Genomic DNA, 27,577 nt, shown 5'->3' on the forward strand with positions numbered 1-27,577 from the left:
CCTTGGACGAGCTACCGATCGGTCATACAATAGTACTGGATTTTTTGCAGAGAACACTTTCATACATGAACATCCAGTTCTCATATATAGAGTATTGTACAACTCATAATTAAACAATAATAAGTTCTCAAAACAAAATAACAAGTGTTCAAAATCCAACTTTCAAGAAAGGAAAATGATTTGACTCTCTGACTTTGCCTCTGCTTTCTGCTACGCAGTCGTAGATCATTTATTACCTGAAATTTTGTAAGGGGTCAATAACCACAACCCTTATATGAATACAATGATTAAGCATACATGCATAGAAATAGGCATACATGAAGCAACATTATTTTCATACATAAACAATAATTAAACAATTATCAGTGCATAAACAACTTACTGAATAATAGAAATACACAATTTTGAATCATATGCATGATAAATTATCTTATGAAATTTACCAGTGCAAGCAAAACATCCACCTTGGGTATGAGTAGCTTATAATTCCTTTATTTACATTTTCTTTCTTAGATGATGCATGAGATGCTTTACTATATGCATAATATATTTTCATTTCTCTTTCACAATATAATGTGGGTACAACAGAGACAATATCTGGATTAGAGGCACAACTAAGAGGTATATTCAATCAAATTATATCTTATTACCCTGACCTTGCACGTCTTTTTTGGCTTTGGGTAAGGAACAATAATCTATCGAGAGAGAAATCTCAACACCCTCAACCTGATATATCAGAATTTTATTTCAGCTGAAACTTTTTCACTACCACCCACGACATCAGTGGTAGCTATCTCCCATCTCTGTGGTGGAGAAGCAACCCTTCGTGCTTAACAGTACCCTACAAAACATAGTGTACCTGCTTACTCAATCATTGTAAGCTACAAGAGAATTAACATTTACAACATTCTTAATTAGTTAATTCTCTCAACACACAAGCTTAAACATTAATTAAACAATTACAACAACATAGGCTCCAATAGGGCACAAGCATGTATCATTTTAATTAACAAAACATAGGTTGTCAGCCACCCATTTGGGGCACTAATGCATATCAACCCAGTTATACATGAGGTTAAGAGCCACTAATTTGAGTTCGAACATTAAATCAAAACAAACTTTTGCCTATATCATTCTTATCATAATGCAGTTTATCATTACATACATAGGTTTAAAACAATTACGATTACACAACCATAATCAACTAAACCATTAGTTTTCCTATAATTTGCAACTAATCATATTCACAGGCTTTCTATGAAAATACAAAAATGCAAACACTAACTATGTGCAAGAGCAATCGTAAATGCAGAGAATTCATTATGCAGGTGAAACTCATAATATAAGGAATCCACCACGGTTTGTGAATTTCCTTATGCACATATTTTTCTACAAAAACTTTGCAACTTAAAAAAAATGATATATATATATATATATATATATATATATATATATATATATATATATATATATATATATATATATATATATATATATATATATATATATATATATATATATATATATATATATATATTGTCTAGATTGCGACAAACCACTTCTGGTCCTACCGCGCACCCGTCCAATTTATAACAAAGTTACGCCAACAACCGGTAATGCACATTACCAGTTACATTTTTTTTTTTGAACTGCAGCCAAGCTGGGGCAGACCTTCAGCAGGCCCCGCAACCCACCACTTGCCATGACCCTAATGCACCAGCAGGGTGGCACACCGTGCTGGTTGCCCGATCAGAGAAAGGCTAAGCTGGGTCGGGCTGGACTCAAACCTTATGCAGTTGCTGGGCACCACCAAACACAGCAGGCTGGGGGTCGGTTTGACCCTGACTTGTTGTGCTCAGTAGGACGCTATGCTCTGTAGTGCCCACCAAGGATGTGCCGGGATGGGGGTCAAGTAGACCTCAGCCGACAATGCGTAATCAGGGCAGCGAACAACGACAATGCTTAACAGGATGTGGTGTGCCTTGGTGAGGGTTGGCAGGCCCTGGTCAAGCAGGGAAGTCTGACCAGTTGGGTATGGATTGTTTGGCTGCATCAATAGAGAAAACTCAGGTGAATGGGTTGAGTCGAACGAACCCCAACCTAACCCCAAACCCGACCACACACATCACTATTTGAAACAAAAACACATATTCCATCTAGTAAAAAAAAATGCATACCAATCAGTATGTAAAAAAATAATATGCAGATTTATTTTAATAAACCATGCAGGACATGATCATGATAAAATGCAGATCATATTAATTTTAAATTGCAGATCCCATCTAATGTAAATCGCAGATCAAATTTTAACATAAAACACATGCATTACTTAACATAACCACAAATCAAATTTAATGCAGGACAGTCCTTCAAAACACAAAACCCATACTTTAAAAAAATCAAAACATAACTAAAAATCTGATTTTTATATTTACAACCTACTACACGATGCAAATCAGATTTAACATACATTATGGATCAGATTTCACATGAATGCAAATCATATTTAATAAAAAACACAAATTAGGTTTAACATTAAACACAAATCATTTTCTTTAATATAAAACATAAAAACCTGATTTCCATTTTTTTTTACCTTGTGCCTAAATTCAAAATATCCCTAGCATGAAGAGATTATCGATCATCCAGCCTATATCGATGCACATACATTCAGTCAAGGTACCTACCTCAAAAAAACTTAGTTCTATGCGTAGCTTTGCCTCCTCTCATAATGAATCGTACCTCTCACGATCTAGCCGCTCCTTCTAGTCGTCGCCGGAGCTTCACACGGTTGGGGAAAAATGTGAGAGTGAAGGAGCTTGAAAAGACAAGAGGGAGAGAGGTTGGCTGGGTAGGGTGAGGTTTAAATAGTAAAAGAGATAATGAGAGGGAGAGAGTTTAATGAGAGTGGTGATTGTTTAAGGTGATTGTTTAATGAGAAAGTCCTGCTCGGTTCAACACCCCAATAAAAGTATAACTCATGAATAATATATCCTCTTGAATGTCATGATAGTTTAAGGTGATTGTTTCTCTGAAGTACCTGGGGGGATTGTAATAAAGAGAAACAAAGATTTTTATTCATAGTTTTGGAATGAAAATATGCATGCACAATTATATTCTGAATAAAACTGTGTATTTCTTCACAGTTATTAACTTTGAAATATGTCATACTATTTTCTGTTAACTATTACATGTCTTGATAAATGATCTTATAATTGTATCATGCCTTCATGAACTCTGACATCTTACATGAAAATGTATATTTTAATATTATGTAATTACCTAGGATTAGTTTATACCTACTAGGCTTTTACGAGTCTAACCCTTTAAAGAGATTTCAGGTGATTGACACGCTAGACAGTGGATGACGACATCCAGAGGCGGCGTCGAGAACTAGGACCTCTGAGGATTCAGGGCTAGACTTAGGATTTTATTTCATTTTGATCCTAATTTCTTGTGTAATTACAACTCTATCTATTTTATCCTTCTTGCTAATTAAATTTTTTGAATGAGTAATTTTTTTAAATATAAATTATTTTGGTTTTTATAACTGATTTTTGAATAGTTCTTTGAATTTATATTGTTGATCATACATGTAACCCACTCCAAAGTCTTTAAACCCCCTCATAAAAATATCATTTTCTGATGTTTAAAGTTTAAAAAAAAAATTTAAATTTGTCTTACAATTTTGAGTTAAGATTTTGCGGCATTACAAAATAAGAATGGAGCTCAGAGAAATCTCTCAATAAACTTTATTAAAAACATATAGGCTATGTACACCTATTTATAAAGTTTACAAAAGAGCAAATAAAGTAACAATACAAAGGGATGTCCCAACCTAGATGGGACTGGTCGACCTCTAAAGTCCTCTATGGATGCTCTCTTTCACAATCTCAGCCTAGATGAGACTTTAGGCTGGGCAATTTTCTGAAGTTTCCTAGATTGGAGGTCGGACGGTTCTCATGGTCAGACCCTGAGGTGTATGGACCCCCTAACAAAATCTTTATATTTGTTCATGTTTTTCTCTTCCTACTGGTTGCATAATTTTTTAACAATTAGTTAAAAATGAAAAACCTTATGTATAGAAATGATAAGAAAACAATAAAAAATGAATTAATTCTTGTCTACATACAAAATTAAAAGAGAAAGTTGCTAAAAACAATGTCGATGAAAAGCACAGCAGAAATACTTCACATAGCAAAATGAAGGAAGCAGATCAGGTCATGCTAACATGAGCTTTTTGCTCGTGCCAACATCGTGGCCGTCTGTTTGCATTCTGGATGAATGCCACGTAGCATATAACTGTTCCGTTGACTTTTGAACTTTTCAAAATACAAAACGGACGGCTACGATGATGGCATGAACAAAAAAGCTCATGTTCAGCATGACCTGATCTTCTTCCCAAAATGAAAAGAGGAAGTAACTGAACAACGACCATACAAAATGCCTAGCCAAGTCATCCTCTGGAACACATAGGCAATTTTGAAGCTTAAACTTAACCAGAAGAACCAATAAATGACTTTGACCAATCGCAGCAATTAAATGGTCAAAAAAGCTTAAATGCAAGGCAAATTTGTTTACCTCCTCTAGTTGGTCAGTAAGTGATCATCACCAGAAACAAACTAGTGGAATATGTTTGTAACTCAAACTACTGTGGAGGTAATTCCATTGCTTCCAACATTTCTCTTGGAAAAACATAACCTGTTTCTGTATTCACGTCAAGTTGAGGGGCTTGAGTTGCATTATCAAGGGAAACACCATAACCCTCAGGGGCTATCCTTGGAGATCTAATGGCATCATGTCCTGACTGAGACATGCTGTCAAGATTTGGTAAGGTCCCTGCAGCTCTTTGGTCTGAGAAATATCCAAGTGAAGGAAAAGGACCATCAGAAGCACCACCACCATGCATACAAGAAGGCACTATGGAGTTTGAACCATAAAGGTGGAAAGTAGGGAAGTGCAGTGGAGATGCAACCATATCACATGCACAAGGCATGGCTTCCACTTCCAATGAATGTGGTGGAATGCTAAGAGGTGCATAAAATCCTGTTGCGGAGTTCTGAACAATCTGGTTCATGGGACCCCATAATGTGGAAGGACTACCATCTGTCAAAGAAGGTATGCGGTATCTCTGTCTTGCTTCTATGCCCTGTTTCATCCTATATTTCTGCATTCACATAACATGTTGCAACCCATTTTGGGTTGTGCAGTCAGCATACTCATTTAAGTGAAATGTCAATGAGCTGCTATGTGCATCACCAAAGATAATCTGTGTAGCTCCTACGTAAGGGGTTCAAGGACAGTGGTTGAGCTAATCTCTACAAGAATTAATGCTAATGAAAACATGATCACATCTTGGCCAGATGAGGTAGATTCAAACAATGGACAATTATCGCAAAGTTTTAAAAAATACCACCAAAATATCACAATATTCTGTCAACCATTTTAAACGGTTAAAAATGTTGTGATATTTAAAGATGATCACAATACTTTTGTCTCCTTAAAAGTATAATGATTTGATTCATAGATTGTGATATTTATTTTTTCATTGACTATATCTGGGGAACAGACATTATTTTGTATTTTTGAATATTTATTATTTTATTCCTTTTAAGTATGTTTTCCTAGTTAGGCATTTATTTCAGCAGATATTTTGCCAATAAGAATGAGAAATACAAAAATTTTCAATTTCTCATGAGAAATTGGCTGATTTATCTTTTGCCATTTAAAGCTTTTGTCATTACTGATACAAAAATGAGGCTGCCAAAGCTTCAAGAATGTGGTTACTGCAATGTATCGCGAATGAGAAGTTACCTGTAAATGACTACCAACATGCTTTCGGGTCAGCCCTGGAACATTCATTAGTTTCAATATCCGAGAGGGTGCAACATCTAGTTTAGACACACATCGCAAATTAGTGCACGAAATCATTAATAATACAACAAAAAGACTATTCAATCATGAATGCTAACATTTAGGGGGTGCTTGGACACAAAACCAGATATTTGAATTTTCTAGCTTCATATTTTACAAAGGTTTTTTAGGACCTAGTTTTTTTTTAGTTCTAAGAAACATTAATGTTTGTATATAATTCAAAAACTGCAAAATTTATCTAGGTTTTAAAATTTTGCATGTTTGGCTGGTCATTTGAGATTCTTGATTTTTGCTTGCGACTGCCAATAAATTATGACATTCTACCAAATGCCACTATGGAAGATATACATCTTCTTAGACAACTTATTGAGAGAAATAAAGAGAGGAACAAAAATTTGCATATGGTTTTTATTGATTTGGAGAAGGCATACGATAGAGTACCTAGGGACGTTCTCTGGTGGACAATGATGAAGAAAGGTGTTTCTATCAAGTACATTAGTATAATTAAAGATATGTATGAAGGAGTAATAACCAATGTCCACACTTGTGGAGGGGTGACAACCAATTTTCCTATAACGGTTGGGTTACATCAAGGATTTGCATCAAGCCCTTTCCTATTTGCTATAGTGATGGATGAGCTTACGAGATCAATTCAAGAAAATGTGCTTTGGTGTATGTTGTTTGCTGATGATATTGTTTTGATTGATGAGTCTAGAGCTGGGGTTAATGCTAAGTTAGAATTATGAAGACAGACATTGGAAGCAAGAGGTTTTAAGTTGAGTAAGAGTAAGACAGAATACATGGAATGTCAGTTTAGTAAGCAACGAAGTAGTGATGGGAGTGTAGTGAAGCTTGGTGAACAAGAAATACCGGTGGATGATTGTTTCAAATATTTGGGATCTATCATTCAAAAGTATGGAGAAATTGATGGAGATGTAAATCATAGGATAAAGGTTGGGTGGATGAAATGGAAAAGTGCAACTGGAGTGTTGTGCGATCGTAGAATGCCATTGCGGTTGAAGGAAAAGTTTTATAGGACGACTATTAGGCCCGCTTTACTATATGGTACAGAATGTTGGGCTGCCAAGAGATATCATATTCAAAAAATGAGTGTAGCTGAGATGCGTATGCTGAGATGGATGTGTGTAAATATAATAAAAGATAAGATTCGGAACGAGGAGATACGTAAGAAGGTAGGCGCTGCACCCATTGAAAATAAGATAAGAGAGAATCGTTTACGGTGGTTTGGACATATTCGACGAAGGCCTAATGATGCTCCAGTTAGAAGGATGAAGAAATGGGAAAATATATTAGTTAAAAGAGGTCGGAGTAGGCCTAGGAAGACATGGATGGAGGTGATAGGAAAGGATATAAATGTTTTGAACTTCACCGAGGACATGGCATTGGATAGAAATGATTGGAGGAGAAGGATTCATGTGGAAGACCCAGAATGATTTTCTTTTTTGGTTCATATCGCCGACCCCAATTGTTTTGGAATGAAGGCGTAGTTGTTGTTGTACCAAATGCCACTTGTGCACTGTCAAAACAAATCATTTTTTTCTCTCAAATAACCTCAAAATAACTAAAATGCTTCGATTGGTTCCTCGTGGTAATCTCACGCGCCAAGAATAACTCATTCCGTCTGCTAGAAATGATCATTTTTTTCTTTTAAATTTTACGAGGACTACCTCAAAAACTCAATAAGAATCCACACAACCGGCATTTTTTTGTTTTCCAAATATCTCATTTAGCCAGATAAATGAGTCTGGCCAAACACCCCATCTGTGAAGCTCAAACTTTTTGTGAGAACAACCAGGAGAAAGTAAGAATCCATAGAATTTTTTTTTTCAAACATCTCCATCTATCCAGATAAATAAGTCTAATCAAACACCTCTCTCTCTCTCTCTTTTGTTTGCCGGTTGTTGAACCTGTTGATATTCTTAGTTCGGCTCTCTCTCTCTCTCAAAGAAATGAACATGGAAAGAGAAAAAAACAAAAACAGAAACAAAAAAGAAGTGGACGAACATCAATACATACTGCGGTGGCCTAATTGATTGATTGCATGCTCAAACTTAGCTTGCAACTCTCCATCCCAGCACATCCTCTTCTGCTTCTTCTCAGCCTTTTCATTCGACTCATCAACTCCCACCTCACCACCACCATCAGCTCTCGCAGTATCCCCTTGTCGTTCCCTTCTTCTCTTGTAGTAGTACTGAATGACCTTCTTCCTGAATGCATGTTGCCATACGACCTTAACCGCTTCCACTAGGAGTGGTTTCACCAGGAAGTCCCTGCATGCACCATGCACGGCGGCCTTCTTCACTGCCTCCTCCTCATCACTTGCCGATGTTACTGAAGTGTTTGAAACAAAAGATAAGAGCTTGAAAAAAAAAGGCGATCTTCTGCAAATATCACGTTTTTAATCCAAAAACAATGGCCATTGAACACGTTAAATTCCCCATGTTTTCGAAATGTCAGTTTTTTTTTTAGAACAAAAGATCAGCTTAGTTGTAATTATGGTTTTGGCTTGAGCATACTTACCAAGAAGCGACATGGGATTAAATAATTGGTGGTTTAAGTGGGAAAAGAGGACCTGAGGTATTTTAATATCAATTAAATCGTTATTAAGGTCCAAAAACAAAAAATCAGATCAAAATAAAATAATAAGAAATGAAGATAAACTAAGAACCTACAAATGACAGGAACATTCATCCTTTCGCGCTCGAGTTGATGCAGCAGCCCAAACCCATCCATTTCTGGTGTGGTGACGTCCACGATGACAAGGTCGTAATTTCCTTTGCTTTCCCTCAACAGGTTCAATGCCGTGGCTGCATCCATTGTTGCCGTAACTGAAGAAAAAAAAAACAAGAAAGATTTGTGACACGCAGTTGGTCTAACAAATCAGCAGCAACGTAAAATGCCAATGTTTCAACCATGAAGATTATATGCTTCACCACCAAGGGACCTGGGTACGAAAACAGTAGATCCTAATCTAGATCTAAAATATATCCAATCAACTGGGGTTGAATCCAGATCCAAAATACAATCGATAACTAGTAAAATAAAAGATTAAGTAAATTTTTTACTTGTGAAAAATCGAACCAGATCAGATTTTATCCGATCTGAATTAGATCCAAGCCAACAGACCAATCCGACTCCAAAAATAATCCGAGGAAGAAATTCAAATCCTGATCTTCTGGATCGTGTATCAACTATATCTGATCCGTTTAAAACCCTATTCACGGTTCATGTTTTGGCGAGCAAGCCTTGAACAGTTTCACAAGGTCAAACTAATTAATCAGATTTGAGCTGAGCCAATTGTACTGCACCACCTTTTATACCTTTCTCTATATATATGCACATCAGTTAAGTACATTTCTTTAGGGATGGCAGTGGACCGGGGGAAAGTGGGTCCCCGCCTCGCCCCGTTTGGATCGGGGATGAAGGGTATGAAACGGGGATGGAGGCGGGGACGAAGGTTAAAATCCATCCCCGTTCGGGGATGGAGGGGGGATGGACGTACCCTTTTCTCCGCTCTGCCCCATCCCCGCCACTTTTCCCCGCCTCATCCCTGTTTGAACCGGGGATGGAGGACATGAAACGGGGATGAAGGCGGGGGGGGGGTGGAGGTTAAAATCCATCCCCGCCGGGGATGGAGGTTCTAATCTTGAGGCGGGGCGGGGGTGGAGACCTTGTCCCCCGCCCCGCCCCACTGTCATCCCTACATTTCTTAAGGTACTTGTGAAGTATTGGGTCTGATCTTAGTACAAAACATCACCGTGTTATTAGTGACGGGGACTGAAACTATGAGGCATGAGGTCATTTTACTCTTGATCTGTCAAATCATCGACTGTCGGTGTTTTGAAATCATGAACATCCTGCGTCTCTATCGTTCATCATGTAAGCAATGGCCCGCATGACATTATCATCAGCCGTGGTGACAATTTCAGGAACATCAAAAATTGAAAAATTGGTAGATGTCTTAATTTCTTCAAACACACAGACTCTCTCTCTCTCTCTTCTGAAACTTACCGCCATAACCGCAATAACGAAGTAAGCACCGGATCATCTTAAGGGAAGTGCGGTCACTGTCGACTGCCAAAACCTTCATACCAGCTGGGACTTCTTCCTTTACCAACTCTTTACCTGCCATTCTTTACCCTTATCTCCCACTGTAACAGGTAAAGTTTTCCGTGCTGAAAGAAGTAAAAAACTCTATAATACACTTCCAGATGAGATGATGAACTTTTCACCCCAAACAAAACCATGGACTCTCTCTCCCTAATCAACAAAACCATCAACCCGTAACCTAGCCTTATTTTCCAACAAAACCTATGGACTCTCTCTCTCTCTCTCTCTCTCTCAAACAAATGAGCTCACTCCCTACTAGGAAATACATGATTCATTGAAATACAAAGATGGAAAGAAAAATAATGCATGAATCATCAAAACCTAAACGAGGTAAAGCCTTAGATTATTCAAATCTCAAGAAGAAAAGCATCTCATAAAGTAGTTATATAAGTAAATGACTTTCTCATATTGTAAGAGACTTTGAAAGTCACCAAGTTGATAGGATGTCACAAGTTTGAAACCCGCAAGGGGCCTCACTGGCTGCAAGGAAGCTGCGTGTACTTCTTGGTGGGTAGGACCCCAAGGGTGATCGGTTATGGGGGGCTTTTCTCTGGGCTTAGACAAAAGAAAAGAACGAAAAAAGGAAATGGCTTTGACCACTGATGGGACTTTGCAAATTGTAGTGAGTCCAATACTGCAGCCCATGCATTGGTTTTAAGGTCATACGAGGCCCAAATAACTAGGTTAGGCATTGATGTGGCAAAGCTATGACCACACATCACGCTTGTTAGTCATGTTTATTAATGAAATGACTGATAAATAAATAAAAACAAATTAAATTAGGACTAGTTCTTTTAATTGAGATCTCTTCTTGCAAAAACGTAAACTTACACAAGTGCTCCTTCATGCCTACTATTGCTTCAACTATAACCCCATAACCCCAGCTTTATTCATTGTGAAAAGATCAGGTGCCTTATGATGGCACAAAAATCTGTGCCTTACGCACCTGATCACCCTCCATCTTGGGGATAGGGCCTGTCAGTAGTGGGGCCCAAGACTTGATGGAGGGCAATCAGGTGCCCAAGGCACAAGTTTTGTGCCATGTGATGGCACCTGATCCGGACTCCTATTCAATGGTCAGAGAAGGTAGCGCAACTGCAAATTTTTTCCTTTCTATGTTTGCATATAATGATAGTATATGGCATGCTTCACTCGTTGTGTCTAGATTTAGATTTGAGGTACAACAAAACAAGTCCGTGCTTGAACTTACGGCAAACTCTTCTTTTCTTTTCTGCATTTCTAGATTGGAGGATTGAACCTTCGTTATGGTTTCAAAATGGGGGTTCTATGTATCAAAACAAACATAGATTGTTTTGGAGATTAATGGAAGCAAAAAGGATATCACCTTTCAATTTTTCCCAATTTTCTGTATAAATTCTCTTTTGATTTGCTTGTTTTCATAAGATCCAATTCACTAGGATTGGAGAAAGAGCTTTCACCTTTCCTAATTTTGAATTAAGTTGGTACTAGAGCTTTGAGTTATCCCTAACTGTGAGTAGGGGTATCAATGGCTTGGGTTTACCTAGACCCGACCCAAACCAAACCCTATAGTGTCCAGGTATGGTGATAAATAACAAGACCCGATTAAGACCTGGGTCCGGACTCGAAGTTCCGATTAATACATGGACCATATTATAGTTAGTGAAATTTTATACTAGACCCGGACCCAACCCAAGTTCCAATTAAGACCCGCAAAATTTCAATGTGAAAATAATAAAAAATATGGTTTTACCGGATATGGTCCGGGTCTGGTTCATGTTGTGCTTATCAATTTTGGGTATAATTTTTCTTATAGTGGACCCGATTAGATCAGAGTCCTGACTCGATTCCATACCCGAAAACTGACTCAAAGTCTGGTTCCACCTGGGTCTGAACCAAACCTGACTCGTTGACATCCCTAACTGTGAGGTTGTTAGTTTATAGTTGGTACTCACCGCTAACATTGGCAATCCCTGATAATCCTATAAATGAATGAGGTGCAAGAAAAAAATTATATCAAGTGAAAAATCAAACTTTCAAAATGAGAGCTCTAGTAGATGTTTCGGTTCAGAATCTATAATATGCAGGATTTTATTGTATTAAAATTTCTAAGAATTTATAGGTCTTACAAATAGTGGTTCCTCCCGAATCTAATCTTACAACCCTTCTTATAGATCAATACTACGTGAATCTGACAACAAGATATAAAAGAGTCCAACGGTCTTACCAATGGTTGAGTAGGGAGTTCACATGGAAGGGGATGAAGAAGCAGGTTCGATAGATAGTTGGGCGATGTGATGTATGCCAGAGAAACAAGTATAAGGTTGCCTCTCCCATGGCGTTGCTGCAACTCCTACCTATGCTCGATTGCATATGGGAGGACATCTTGATGGATTTTATAGATGGGCTCCCTTCTATCCAGGAGAAATCTATTATTATGGTGGTGGTAGACCGTTTATCTAAATATGGTCACTTTTTGGCCGTAGCACACCCATACACTATCAAGTTAATTACATAGCTACTTGTTTGGAAAGTGTTTCGCTTACACAAGATTCCCCATACCATCGATAACGGTAGAGATCACGTGTTTATCAATATTTTTTGGGTGGAGTTCTTTTGGTGAAAGGGCATGATTCATGGGGTACATCAACACAAGCTAGCACCCCACTTCTATAAACCTTTTCTCATTCTAGAGAAGGTTGGATCAGTGGCTTATCACTTAGACCTTCTTGAGAAAGCCCGAGTACACCCTGTGTTTCATGTTTCACGCCTTAAGCTCTATAAAAGAGAACCACCAGAGAGGCTCCTTGCCTTGCCCGATGTAGGAGATGACTCGCAATCACAACCTTCCCGAGTATTGAAAAAAAGAAGACATAGGAAGTTTAACACTCTGAATTTCCAAAACAAAGCTAAGTTGAAAATTTCATGATTTTTTTTCTTTGTAGTGAAACTTAGAAAAGGTTTTAGCAGTGAAAATATATGATAATGAGTCATCGATTTTAGAAAACTCTGAGCAAGTCACAGGTACGTGGTCAAGCACTCATTGACCACCAAGGTGTTTCATTTATCCAAATAACTTATTTATTACAAACATCACTGCTTGAAAAAGCAGCACTTAGTTTTAATAAAGGAAGTAGTACAACACTGTTCTGAAGAAACCCTGAAACTCGATGCCGCCTTGCTACGTATATCGCAAAGCAGGTTCAACACCTGTAATCCCCATTAAACAAGGTCAGAACCACCGCTAGTCTGGTAAGCAAGCATTCATCCATAAATTCAATTAAACATCGACTCATGCAAAAACCACACAGAGTCACGGTTTGCAACAACGACGCTCAAGTCTCCATGACTTAACGTATATCGTGAGAGCCTTCTCAGGGCTACGAGTTGAACACTTCGCTCAAGTCTTCATAACTTGGCGTGAGCCCCTTTAGGGCTGTGATTTGAACATCTCGCTCAAGTCTCCACGACTTAACGTAGACTTCTTCAGGGTCTTATTTGAGATATCAAGCTCAAGTCTCTAAGACTTGGCATATCCGTATCCCATGAACCCAAGCATAAGCTCCTCGAGCTTAGCTTTATCGTGTGGATACAACATGGGTCTTTGCCCTATCGGTTCAGTAGTATACCGATCATAACACCTTTTTCAAGGTTATGCAAGACTTAACAAGACAACGTCCATTCACTCATACATTCATACACCGCTGAACCTAGAACTAATGCATTGCTTTGATATTAGTGATTCACCCCCTAGTACACGAGAAAAGTTTTGTTCAGGCATCAATGCGATGTTCTTGGGGTTGATTATTCTATATATTTTAGATACCCTAGAGGCCTGTTGACCCTATCCATGATAGGACAGTAGAACTCATACCAGGATAGCCTTACCAGGCCGGTTCAGATGCATTATCTACTATAGTAGTTGGGTTCAATCCTTAGATATTTAAGAATAACCACGACCTTCAAACCAATTGAGTGACAGAAGGCCCCTTGAACTCTATCAAGTTCAAAATCAAATACAAGTCACTCGCGGTTGTACCATCACCGTATGCCATGATGAGCAATAGTCCTGAAGGGGTCTACCAGTCTAACTGTTACTTGTCAAATATTTTTATGCCATTCGGGCAAGCCAGTGCATCCCCCACTGAGAAAATATGTACCCGAACCCATTTAGTATTCTCCACCATGGTCAAAACTTTGGGGTCTGCGACCTTAAGTCTTATTCATATGCATGCTTGACTCTGCTCTCAACATCTACAACCATCACATGCACCTTACCTCTTTCGGGTGGACAACATAATTTGGCTCTCCGACCCTTACGAGTCTAGTTGTGTAACAGTATCTCAATGAGCATACATATGACATGATCTCAACGGATCAACTGCTCGGCGTATATCACTGCAACAAGCACTTGGCCTAGTCAAGGGGCAACAACTACTCTGGCTCTTCGGCCCTTACGAGTAAAGTGCCCTTACAGGCGAACATGAGAATGAGCCATTCTAGCAGCGTTGTGACAACAGTGCATCCTCGTGCCATTCAATCGGTTCAGGCAATTCTTTTGCCAACCATTTCAACAACACTTTCCCTACTTTGACGACAGAAGTGTGACGACCATTTCCATGTTGTAGAAAGTACTTGACAAAATTTGGGCAGCACCTCCTTTGTATGACAAAGTAACATGCTACGCTCTTTCTAACCTGGTTGAGCTTCTTCAAAAATTCCAGCAGCACTTCCTCTCTTTGACGAAGAAAGCGTTTATTTCTTTTAACCTCGGAGAGCATCTTTTTAGAAACTTTAGCACCATTTCTCCTCTTTGATGGAGAAATCGCTACGCTTAACTCAAGGATGGATGCACACCGTTGTGCGTACCTTGCATCCATCGAGGTTTGTTGGAACCTTGGGCCATAGCCAGGCCATGTGCAAGTGACTTAGGTTTTTATGAAAAAAGCGATTTTACGCAAAAGCAAAGTCTTTTCAATAGGATTTTCATTTGTCAAGCAGAATCTTGATCGATGAGCGACAATAGAATTGCATTGGCGATTTGGAGTTGATCTCCATTTGAATATTCATTTATGCACATTATATGTTATATAAGCATGAGCCTGTGCTTTATAATGCAGCGGCATAAATGAGTGCATATTTATTATTCAACGGAGGAAACTGAACTAAATAACTTGCAGAAAGCAAATACATATATATTTGTAGAAAGCAGTAGCCTTGGCATTATTCAATGCAATTGAAATCTTAAATGCATAATTTAAATTACAGAAAGCAGAAACTTTGGCATCGTTCGACACGATGACAATCTTAAAAGCATAATGTAAATTACAGAAAGTAGCAGCCTTGGCATCGTTCGATGTGACAATAATCTTAAATGCATAATTTAAATTGCAGAAAGCAGAAGCCTTGGCATCATTTGATGCAACGATAATATTAAATATATATATATATATATATATATATATATATATATATATATATATATATATATATATATATATATATATATATATATATATATATATATATATATATATATATATATACGACCTTAAGTAGGAGCTTTTATCATAAAATATTAAACGATAGTCACAAGGCATGTGCATGAACACCGAAGTGTCCTAGAGTGCATAAACCAAGGACTAGGGTCAGATACTACTTCAGAACATATACGGTATATAACACAACATAAATTAAATAAATACTTAAGAGAGAGTGATCAACGAATCAAACTTACCTTTTGATCGGTGAAGAACAACTCTGGTGTGCTCGATCTGCTTCGAACTGGGTTTGAACCCTCCTTTGAAAGGTCAAACTAGGTCAGATGAGTTCAACCTAGTTGAGAAAGAGGAAGAGCATGTCAAGCTGCTAAACTCAAGTAGTTTAAACCAAACTGGGTTCGGTCTAAGTTAATTGGGTCAGGCAGGTTCAGACTTAGCCCAAGTAGGCTAGGTCAGGTAAACTAAACTTGGGTTATGACAAAAAATGACTTTGACTTTGACTAGACCCAATTGGGTTCAAGCCAAGTCAAGTAGGTTTGGACCAAGTCAGATAGGTTCAGATCAGGTCAGGCAGGCTCAGAAAGGCTAGGCTAGATATGAGAGATTTTAGAGAGAGAGAAGAGGAGAGAGAGTGGGGGACAATTTTATGAGAAGAGAGAGAGGGAAGGGCTATTTATAGCCCAAGAAAACTTAACTTCTAACTTTTCTTTTTTACTTTTTACCCCTGGCTTTTCGGATAAAGACTGGAGGTTCCTTTGAGGTGGGGCCCACATAGAATATTTCATAGAATATTCTATGGGTCCCACACGGTATTTTTTAAGGAATATTTTTGTGGGTCCCACCAACATTTTTGTGGGTCCCGCAAAACTTTCAAGATTTCGGTGATTTTTTTTTCCGAAAAAATCTAAGTATAACTCAAAGAGGAAGTTGGCTTGTACAAATCTCCTAATTTTACTCAGAGAAGAAGTTATGACTCCCTAACTGTTTGAGCATATATTCACGAGGAAACAAATATTCTAAGTATAACTGGTTCATTGAAATTGATTTGATTCATATTTCGGGTTCATATACTATTTTTACATAAAAACGACTCATGAATTTATTTAGAATTTTTGCTGAAAAATTGTGGGTCTTACATCATTATCCCCTTAAAAAAATTTTGTTCATGAAATTTCGTTAAGAGTACTAAGTGAATAACTCAGGATACTTATCCCGCATATTGAATTCAGGTTTCCAAGTGCAGTTGTCGATTCCATGATATTGTCATCTCACTTTAATAAGTGGGATGACCTTGATTCTTAGCACTTGTTTTCGACGGTCCATAATTTCTACTGGTCTTTTTTCCATCGTCATATCTTCTTGAATGTCGATATCTTCATGTTGGATGATGTAAGAATGATCATGAACATATTTTCTAAGCATTGATACATGAAATACGTTGTGTATCTGTACATACTGTGGCGGCAATGCTACTCTATACGCTGTCTCTTCGATCCAGTTTAAAACCTCGAAGGGACCAACGAATCTAGGGCTGAGCTTCCCCTTATTTCCAAAATGGAACATACTTTTGGTTAAGAATACCTTGATGAAAACCTTGTCTCCAACCAAAAAAGTGAGCTCCCTATGTCGTTGATCTGCATAGCTCATCTGTCGGCTCTGAGCAATCAATAGTTTCCTTTTTATCATATGAACTTGCTCAGTTTAATGCTGTAGTATAATGGGCGAGTCTAAGGTTCGCTCACCCACTTTGCTCCAATGGATTGGTGATCAGTAGGGTCTTTCATACAGAGCTTCGTACGGTGCCATCTCAATGCTAGCGTCATGACTATTGTTGTAAGCGAATTCAACCAACGCTAAGTGGAAATCCCAATCCACTTTCTATTCCAACATACATGCTCTTAGCATATCTTCAAGAGTCTGTATGGTTCACGCAAATTGCCCATCTGTTTGGAAATGAAATGCTTTACTGAACTTGAGTTTCGTCCTCAGAGCTCTGTGCAGTTGCTCCCAAAAGTGAGAGGTGAACTTCGGGTCACAGTCAGATATGATCGATATCGACACTCTATGGAGTCTGACGAGTTTTTGAACATAGATTTCTGTCAATCTCTCTATTGAATATCTGATGTTGATTAGAAGGAAGTGAGTAGACTTAGTAAGTCTATCCATAATCACCCATATTGAATCGTGTTGTCTCTTGGATCAAGGTAATCCTACGATGAAATTTAGCATAATATCCTCCCATTTTCATTATAAAATTTTGATACGTTGCATTCTACCGCCAGGTCGTTAATGTTCGATCTTGACTTGCTGGCAGGTTAAACACTTGGAGACAAACGTAGCCACATCTCTGTTCATACCCCTCCACTAGTACTTCCTCTGCAGATCTCGAAACATTTTGGTACCTCCAGAGTGGATAATGTACTTGCTACTATGCACTTCCTGAAGTATTTCTTCTCTTAGCTCAGGGTTATTTGGAACTCATATCATTTCTTTCATCCATAAACTTCCATCTTCTTTTAAGTGGGAGAAAGTATTGTCCTTATCGGCTCTAGATTTCAATTGCAAGTACTGGGGGTCCTTGAATTTTTCGGCTATAATACTATTGAGGATCTCATGCTACATTGTCAAACTTGACAATCGAATTCTGCCTGGATCAGCCAAAAATGACTTTCAGTTGACGAAATCCTCTATCAACTTTTATTGTCCTGTGAGGCTGAACAGAGTGCCAACAGTCTTGCGACTCAAGGCATCAGCTACGACATTCGCTTTTTCAGGGTGATAGGAAAGCATGCATTTGTAGTCTTTAAGAAATTTCAGCTATCACCTTTGCCATATATTCAGTTCCTTTTGGGAGAAACAATATTTTAAGTTCTTATAGTTTGACATGACCTTGAACTTTTTTCTATACAAGTAGTGTTGCCAAATTTTAAGTGCAAACACTACCACAACAAGCTCCAAGTCATGGGTTGGATAGTTCTTTTTATGGATCCTCAACTATCGTGATGCATATGCGATCACTTTATCGTGCTACATCAACACGCAACCCAAACCCATTCCTGAGGCATCAGTATAAGCCACAGAGCGTCCTTGACCAAAAGGTAAGGTAAGGTAAGGACAGGGGCCATAGTAAGCCTCTGTTTCAGAATCTCGAAGCACTCCTTACATTGGTTGTTTCATTAAAACTTAACTCCTCATTTCAATAGTTTCATCATGGGTAAGGTGATTCAGGAGAAGTCATGTATGAACTTCCGGTAGTATCCGGCAAGCCCCAGAAAGTTGCAGACATCGATGATATTCTCTAGCTGCTTTCCATCTATCACAGCTTCCACCTTTGCAGGATCAACTGTGATTCCCTTTTTGGAGATTACATGGCCTAGAAACATCACTTTATCTAGCCAGAATTTACATTTTGAAAACTTGGCATAAAGTTGATTATCTTGAAGGGTCTTCCAAATAATTTTCAAATTCTCCTTGTACTGTTCCTTGTTCTATGAATAAACGAGAATATCAATAATGAAGATGATGATAAATGTGTCTAAATAGGGCCTGAACACCCAGTTCATCAAGTCCATAAAGGCAGTTGGCACATTCGTGAGTCCGAACGACATTACTACAAACTCATAATGGCCATATCTCATTCTGAATGTCGTCTTGGGTATATCCTCCTCCTTAACTCTGAGTTGATCATACCCAGACCTGAGGTCAATCTTGGAGAATACTCTCACTGTTCTGAGTTGATCAAATAAGTCCTCAATCCGAGGCAACATATATTTGTTCTTAATGGTTGCCTGATTTAGCATCCGATAATCGATGCACAAACATAAGAATCCATCCTTCTTTTTTACAAATAGCACCGGTGCTCCCCACAGTGACACACTCGGATGGATAAACCCTTGCTCCATCAGTTCTTCAACTGACATTTCAGCTCACTGAGCTCTGCTGGCGTCATGCAATAAGAAGCTTTTGATATTGACGCAATTTCAGGTAAGGATTAAATTCCAAATTCAACCATATGAAGTGAAGGGAGTCCTGACAATTTGTCAGAAAATACATCAGGAAACTTCCATACCACTTCCAAACTCTCAAGGGGCTTAGAAGTTGAGCTTTCTACCGAGAGACTCACTAGGAAGGCTACACAACCCTTCCTAAGGTATTTTTGTGCCTTAAGAGCTGATATGAGTCATTTTTGTGAGATCAGTTTGGATAACCAGTATTCCACCTTAGGCAATCTTGGTTGAGATAAGATAACCCTGGCCTTGCGGCATAAAATCTTGACATGGTTCTAGGCTAACCAGTTCATTCCCAAAATGATGTCATACTGTACCATATCGAGTAGGACAACATTAGTAGGCAAATGTTGTCCAACTATCTATATATCCAGGTCCTTTACACAACTGATACATTTGGTGCGTGAACCCAAATAATTGTATACTTCAATCATTTTATCAACCGGTTGCACCGAGGCATGTAGTTGTTCGACAAAATCATCGGTGATAAAGGTATGAGTAGCACCACAATCAAACAAGATGTAAGCAGCATGTCCATTCATAGTTACAATGCCTTCAATCATGTCACTATTTTTTACTTGTTCAATCGTTACAACATATACATGACGTGCCACAGGTCTTTGTTCTACTCTAGGTGCTGATCATTGGAACTGAGGGCATTGTTGTGCTTGTCGAGAGGGTCCTGCTGGTCCAGTGTTCCTCTTTTGATCATCTACAACCTTCTTGGCGCACTCCCTCGTATAGTGACCCATTTTGCCATAATAAAAGCAATCACCTGTGTTGCGAGAACATGATCTCCCTAGGTAGTTCATGCGGCACTTCTGGCAGTTGGAATTATACTGTTGACTTGGTTGAATCGCATCTTGCCTTGGTGAAGGCCTCATGACCTGCTGAGCAGAATTCTTTCTTCGAAACTCTCTCTTGCGAAAGGGTGGTCGTGATCCCTGCCCACCTGGGAACATCCACTTACGATTCACACTATCGGCTATAGGCCTTTTGGCTACGATCACTTTTGATCACTCCCAGTCGATTTGGATCTTTGAAGTTGCTGCCATAATAGCTTGGAAAGTCTGGGGCATGCTAGTTATAACTCGAGACCGTAGCCCTTCCCGCAGCCTGTTGATGTACTTGTTAGCTCTCTTCTGGTCTGTCTCAAACAACCAAGAACAGTACTGCTCAAGATTTTAAAATTTAGTGGTATAGTCGATGAGACTCGTACCACCTTGCTGTGGTTCCAAAAACTCCATCTTTTTTTTATTTCTGGAGTGCAATGGGAAGTAGTTATCCATGAAAGCTCTCCAAAAATTATCTCAAGGGATAACTTTGAGCTATGAAAACTAGATGATCTTAGTGGTATCCCACCACTTCCGTGCATTATCCTTTAGCCTATACATGCCGAAATTAGTCTTTTTGTCCTCTGGTACTCTAAATACCAGGAATGCACATTCTGTTTCCTCGATCCAGCTTTCTACAATCTCTGGATCGGCTCTACCGGTGAAGATCGGTGGGTCAAGTTTGAAGAACTTTTCATATGTTATTCCTCCAAAACTCTCATTGTGAGGCAGGGACGGTTCTTGCTTCATTTTACGAATAGTGATTACCAGGTTGTTGAGTGTTTCTAGCAGAAACCCTTGCATGTGGGACTCCTCGCTCTATATGGTTCTCCTTATCGTAGGATCCATTTATCTATTCACATACAAGAAACGTGGTTCAGTTTCTCGATGTATATAGGGAAGTAAAGTTTTATTTACTTATTGTGATCATTGCAAAATTTTCCCGCTTTTCCTTTTCCTCTTTCTTCTCTTTTCTTTCTAGCCTCTTTCCCTTTTTAAAGGGAATAAAAGATAGAAAGAAGAGAGAAGAGAAAGAAAGAAAGAAAGAAAGAAGAGAGAAACTCTTTTGCAAGGTCTCACTTGACCTTTAAAAATATTTTGAAATTACTCGCCTATGTTTTTGAAAATTCATGAGAAAAATGGAGAGACAAGATTTGCTCATCGGTACGAGGTTCAACCGTTCCTGGCGCCTTTACCAGGGATAATTGAACCAAGGATCAAACTTATGCCTTTTGCTTTGCCTATATAATGCCTAATTAATTATTCTGAAATCCTAAAAATGCACAAAGAATCATGCTTATGCAATGCAAATGCAAAGATGTATGCTTTTTGAGAAGAATGATTCAGAGATTTTGGGATTTCCAAGTGATTTTCAAATAAGTTCGAAAATATTTTGAAGAAAATGGTTTATAAAGTTGAAATTGATTTAAAAAAGTTAAACTTTGAATCTAGACTTCGGATTTGAAATAGATTTGAAAAAAGAGACTTGCAGTTCTAAGTCTTGGAATAATCAGAGGTTGGGAAATAAGTTGAATTGAGGAAGAAAGATTGGGTTTAGAGTCTTGGAACTAATAAATTGAGAGAATATATTGATTTTGAAATTTCAGACTTGGTGTCCGAATGAAATCTGATTCTGGAGTTCAAAAATCGTTTTTTGATTTTGAAATAGGGATTAAATCTTTGAATTTGATATTTGAACTTAGACTTTTGATTTTTGGAATTTAAATTGGAAATTCAATTTGAGACTTTGAATGGATTTCAAATTTGAATTCTAATTTAGAAATGGGAAATGAATTTGGGAATTGGATTTGGAATTGAAAATCAAGATGGGATATAGAAATGGAATTGGATCTTGGAAATCCAGATGAAATTTAAATTTGATATTGAAAATCAAGGTGGGATGGAATTGGATTTGAAAATCCTAAATTGATTTGAAAATGGAAGTGGATTTGAGAAATCAAGAAAAAATGGAATTGGATTTAAGAAATTCAGATAGAACTTGAAGATGGATTTTTGGATTTGAGAAATCCCAATGAAAATTGAAAATGGAATTAAGTCTGGAATTGGAATCAAGTTGAAAAATGGAATTGGATTTTAGAAATCCTGAATTGATCTTGAAATCTGCCTTGAATTTAGGGAAAACCGATTTTTGAGATTCAAAATCAATCTTAAAACTTTGATTTTGGATAAATGAATTGGATTGAGAATCAAGACTCAATCTTAAATAGAACTTGGAGATTTTGGAATTTTGAAATAGTGAATAAACTTGATTTTAGACTTGAAGTTTGAAATCAGATGATGAATTTGGAATTTCAAAGTTGAATTGAACTTTGAAATTTAATTTGGGATATTGAATCGATTTTGGAATTGAATATTTGAACTGGAGAATGAATTTGAAAGTTCAAAGTTGAATTGAACTTTAAAATTTGATTTGAGTTGGAAATTGAATTTTGAATTTAGAGATGAACTTGAAATTTCAAAGTTGAATTGAACTTTGAAATTTGGAATATTGAAGTTTGAATTTTGAAATAAGATAGAAATGAGAATAATAAAAAAAAGATGAATTTGAATTTATAAATAAGAATTGAAGATTGATTTGAGAAATGATGAAAATATTTGGAAATTTATCTCAAAATCACTTGGATTTCTGAAGATAACTCGAAATAATTTGAAAAATGATGTAATTCTATTCGAAATGATGAATGAGTTAAAAGAATTTCAAAAATTAGATTTGAAAAGCATATTTCATTCTTTAGGAGAATTAAAATAAGATTAAAGTTATAATACATTCATGACTATGGCCACATATGTATTATAAAATAATTTGTATTTAAATCCAGATAAAAAATAAAATACATTTGGTGCCTTTATAGGGTTTGAAATGAAATTAACCTTCAATATATTCTGACTATAGCCATAAATATATACTTTAAGTTAATTTACAAGTCAAACTCTGTTAAAGGTATAAAATTTTAGAAAATATGATGATTTTTGAAAGAGACCCAAGTGTGGATCAAATGTTATTCCATAAAAGATAAAAATTCTAAGTATTGTTCACACTTTGACTATGGTCATAAATATGAATCATTTACTTAGAATTAATTACCTCTTATTAGAAAGGTGCACGTGTCATTCATGTTTCACCATTTGTGATTTTTTTTGAAATAAAAGAGAATAATATGAAATAGGTAATTTATGAGGAGTTTATGCTCATACATTATATTCTAATACTGGAAATATAAAATTCTCATTAATATCTAGCTATTACAACCTTGAATTGAAATTGAAATTAAAATTGAAATTGAAATTGAAATTGTAAAAACTCCTAATCTAGGAAGGTAAGACAATGTTTTCCACATTTTCCCTGCAGAGATTGAGTTAGTAATAAAGCAAAAGAAAATGTAAAATATAGTAGATGATGAAAAATATTATGTCAGGAGCCCAAATGCTTATAGTTAGGTAGGGTATCTATATTAGGTATGTACAAAATATTATATGGATGCATAGCTAGATATAGTACCTAAACGAGAGCAAAGTTATATCAAATGCATGGGCTAGGTTAACATTAATGGAAAATGCATTATGGTAGATACATGTAATGAAAAAGCTTTTTACAACAAATCTGTCTAAGTGAACTCACCAACGAGTGATGCCTATCTACCTAACTCCTAAATGCATGTTACCTAACTGTTATGCAATGCAATACATGATTTTTAAATGCATGGGGCCCAACTACATAATCCCTAACTATATGATGTTTCCATACTCAAACAACAAATGGTAGGAGTGTAATGTAGGATGTGATGGCAGTGCAGTACATTGCTACAAGTGCAATGATAGTGCAGAGATGGCATTGGCAACTAGAAGGCAAGGAATTCATGCAGAAATGCTGCAGTGGCATGGTGTGCAAAGTATGTGCAGGGGAATGGTGACAGGTGTGGTGCTGCAAAAGTAACTATAGCAAGGGGAGTGATAAGTATAACGGTGGGTAGCTGGTGACAGTAGATGCAGGGGATGAACACAGATATGATAATGGTTGTGAATATGGTACAACAGGGGGGGAAGGATAGTGTTTTGCTGTATGGGGCCTGTGTAAATAAAAGCACACAAGGGTTGTCGGTGTAAGTGTTATATGATGCTAGAGGTTCATTTCCATTCTTTTCTGAAGTGGACTAATGTTGTGTACATAAATCTCAGACTCAGATTGGCAAGGGATGTGGGCTGTAGGAAATGTAGTAGTGTTAAGATGTGCAATAGTGGGCATGGGTTTGCTGGTGTACAGGCAATGGAGGGAGTTGCTGTGGTAATGGAGTGCAGGAAGGCGCAACAATAGTGAAGGAGGTGGATGCTGGGGGGATGAAAGTGGGTGATGTATAGTGAAGTGAATTGGAATTGAGATGAAGGTGTCATGATGCAATGCATATAAATGCAATCATTGAGGATGTACAAAAATCATAGGAGGCGACACTTCCATTATAAATCTGACTATCCAAAAAGAAAAAAAAATGTTCATACAAACCCATATATACTTGAGCCCAAACATATACAATCCAGATACATCATTCATATCCCATGATGCTCAATCACATATCCATCCTATAATCCCCACCAATGATATGGAGCATATGGATACTATTTTATGTTTCAAAAGTAAAGTTCATGAAGAATGACAAAATGGGCGTTGTTGGTGTTCACAGTCAAAGCATAACCTCTCTCAGATAACATGAGGTCCTTTAGAACCATGAAGATTGTTCCAGAAAAATACGATGGCATCAATAAGAAACGAGGTAAAGGGTGATGTGTTTACCTTAGCCGCATAATGACATCATTTTGTTTTGTTGGACAAGACTTCTAGGATATTTTGAGAGAATCCATGAGAGTCGATGAATAAATACTGTGCATATGGTGCAATAAGCCTGCATTCCACTGCAAATTCAAACCCTCCCCATTTTGCCACACCTTTGCGTAAATAACAACTTGCAATCAACCAAGTCTGATGTAATTTGAGATGCAAAAGATCTAATGGATGAACTTTGAACAGTCTGGAATTACTCATCACACGAACATATGAGTTAAAGAGCTTCTGATAACTGGTAGCAACGCCGATTAAATATTGCTGCAAATTAATTTATGTAAACGAAACAAAGCCACCCTCTGATGGGCAACCTTAGGGGTTGTAGCAACATCATCAAGACAAATAACATAGGCCTGGTGATGACAAACTATTGGATTCAATACATGATGAGTTGTGATGATCTAGTCAGTTTGTGTGTGGCTACAATAGGGTTATAGGGAACGAATGATGGGTCTCTTTGATCTCATCTAATACCCCGTTTAAGACTAGTATATATATCCATACATGGGGTGGGGTTGATTCAGAGATACAAGGAGTGGTACTCACTGCAGAGTGTAAATCTAAAATGTGACAAAACAAACAAAAGAAAAAAAATGGATGTGTAATGTTGAATACATGGACGTAATGAAGTGCAAATTATGATGCTGAACAAACTATTGGAATTGAGGGCAAACATCAATCAAATGTGGAGTATATCACAGTATTTACAAAATTACAGAAAGTGTATATAGATTGAGCTCAATACACAGAGCAAGAAATTAGAGTGAATCACACAGAACTGACACGATCGATATGCTAAAATCAATGCAATATGGTGCTGAGTGTTTGAAATATGTTGCAAAGCGAACAAATCAAAATAAATAAATCACAACAGGAAAAACTGATCGAAACAGAAGAAATAATAAAATCTACAAACTATAAAGATTTGAGAAAATGTCTAGAATGCAACAATGGTTTTATGCTTTTCTATTTCAGTCGATTATAAGAATCAAAATGTAATTACGTTACAAGAGATGCACAAAATCCTAAGTGCAAGGATAAGGGTAAAGATGATGCCATAACCATGAACAGGGCAGCTGCAACATGTAAACTCAAGGAATGTAACTCTATACGCTGTGTGAAACGATTAAACAGAACCATGTAATGCGAAACGATGAATATAACAAGAATCAACATTCAATCCGATGAAATTATATATGTGCTGCATAAACAATGCAACAAACCCCATTGATACAGTGGATTTAGAATGGATAATGAAGCCTAGAGAATGAGTAATGCTAACAGATGCTATAGTATGATGCATAAAGGAGAGTTAAACAAAACCAGTAAAAGAACATAGAAATAGATGCTAAAATAAAAAATAACCAACAAAATGGTAAATGATCGAGACAGAAAAACAATGAAATGATCGTGTAAGACTAAGGTGCATGAGTGTGTTTTATCAAATGAAAGGAGACATAACAATTGTTGCGATGGACCAGATGAATCAGGGGATCAAACACCTATCGAGAGTCAGATGGGAAAAACAGGAAGTCACATTAAGAAAACCTGCAATGAACAATTATATGCAATATATAGACAATCAAATCGTAGTTGAATACAAGAAGACGTGTAGTGAATGTACAAGAAACCGAAAATGTAATAAGATGAATACAATATAGCGAATAAGATGAACAAGACGTAATTGAAAGATCAATCAAATGCTATCCGAAACGGAAAATGTAAACAAGAAACCGAAATGTAATAAACAATCCCAAAAGGAAAATGTAAAGGATAGAAACAATGTGATGGATATGGGACAAATCAACGGAAATTCAGAATAACTTACAGAGGAAATGAAAAGAAAATGGAAAACAGATGTTGGAATCAAAGATTCCATTGCTGTAGCACAAGGATGTGTCGAGATTGATATAGGCAACTCAACACCATCCATGGTGCGTTAATGGGAACCCAAAACAGAAAAACCAAAAGAAAAGAAAATCAGAAAAGTAAAAGAGGAAGAGGGGTACTTACCTTGGCTATTGTTGCTGGAACTAAGGCTTCCTCAGTCGATCAAAAGGGGATGAACCAGAGAAGAGGGGAATAGAAGAGGGGGGGGAGGAGGAGAAGACAGATCAAAGGGAGAGAAGGCAATGAAGAAAAAGGGGAAAGGGAAGAAGGGAGGAAGAAGAAGGATCCAAAGGAAAAGCGTGAAATGGAGCACATGGAGGGGTAGAAGATGGATGAGAAATCGGGGGCCTTCGGCTTTTGTTTTATAACAGAAGGCCATTAGGCCTCTTTCATAGGAGGTCTCTCTTAATTCTGAGATTTTTCCAAAACAGTGTCATTTTTAAAAGTTTTCTTAAAAAGAGGTTTTTAACTACAAAAGTATTTTCAAAAAGGGGTTTTTAGGCTATT

General features: G+C 37.4%; 1 protein-coding gene across 1 annotated transcript; it reads right to left on the reverse strand.

Moving 5' to 3' along the window:
* Positions 1 to 7,900: 7,900 nt before the first annotated feature.
* LOC149837337 (two-component response regulator ORR24-like) lies at positions 7,901 to 10,027 on the reverse strand. Its single transcript, XM_090008017.1, has 3 exons — positions 9,907 to 10,027; positions 8,568 to 8,723; positions 7,901 to 8,226 (listed from the first exon to the last, which is right to left on the reverse strand). The coding sequence occupies exons 1-3, from the start codon at positions 10,025 to 10,027 to the stop codon at positions 7,901 to 7,903; spliced, it is 603 nt and encodes a 200-aa protein (XP_089864143.1).
* Positions 10,028 to 27,577: the final 17,550 nt, after the last annotated feature.

Source organism: Nuphar pumila, chromosome 5 (assembly GCF_984573655.1).
Source record: "Nuphar pumila chromosome 5, dmNupPumi1.hap1.1, whole genome shotgun sequence".
NCBI classification, from domain to species: Eukaryota; Viridiplantae; Streptophyta; class Magnoliopsida; order Nymphaeales; family Nymphaeaceae; genus Nuphar; species Nuphar pumila.

What these genes read in the sequence shown, in the direction of transcription:
- LOC149837337 (XM_090008017.1), bottom strand. Translation starts at nt 10,027, where the DNA reads ATGGCAGGTAAAGAGTTGGTAAAGGAAGAAGTCCCAGCTGGTATGAAG. An exon ending in TCGTTATTGCGGTTATGGCG is followed by an intron (nt 8,724 to 9,906) that starts GTAAGTTTCAGA and finishes TTTTTTCTTCAG; the next exon opens with TTACGGCAACAATGGATGCA. An exon ending in GATGAATGTTCCTGTCATTT is followed by an intron (nt 8,227 to 8,567) that starts GTAGGTTCTTAG and finishes CAAACACTTCAG; the next exon opens with TAACATCGGCAAGTGATGAG.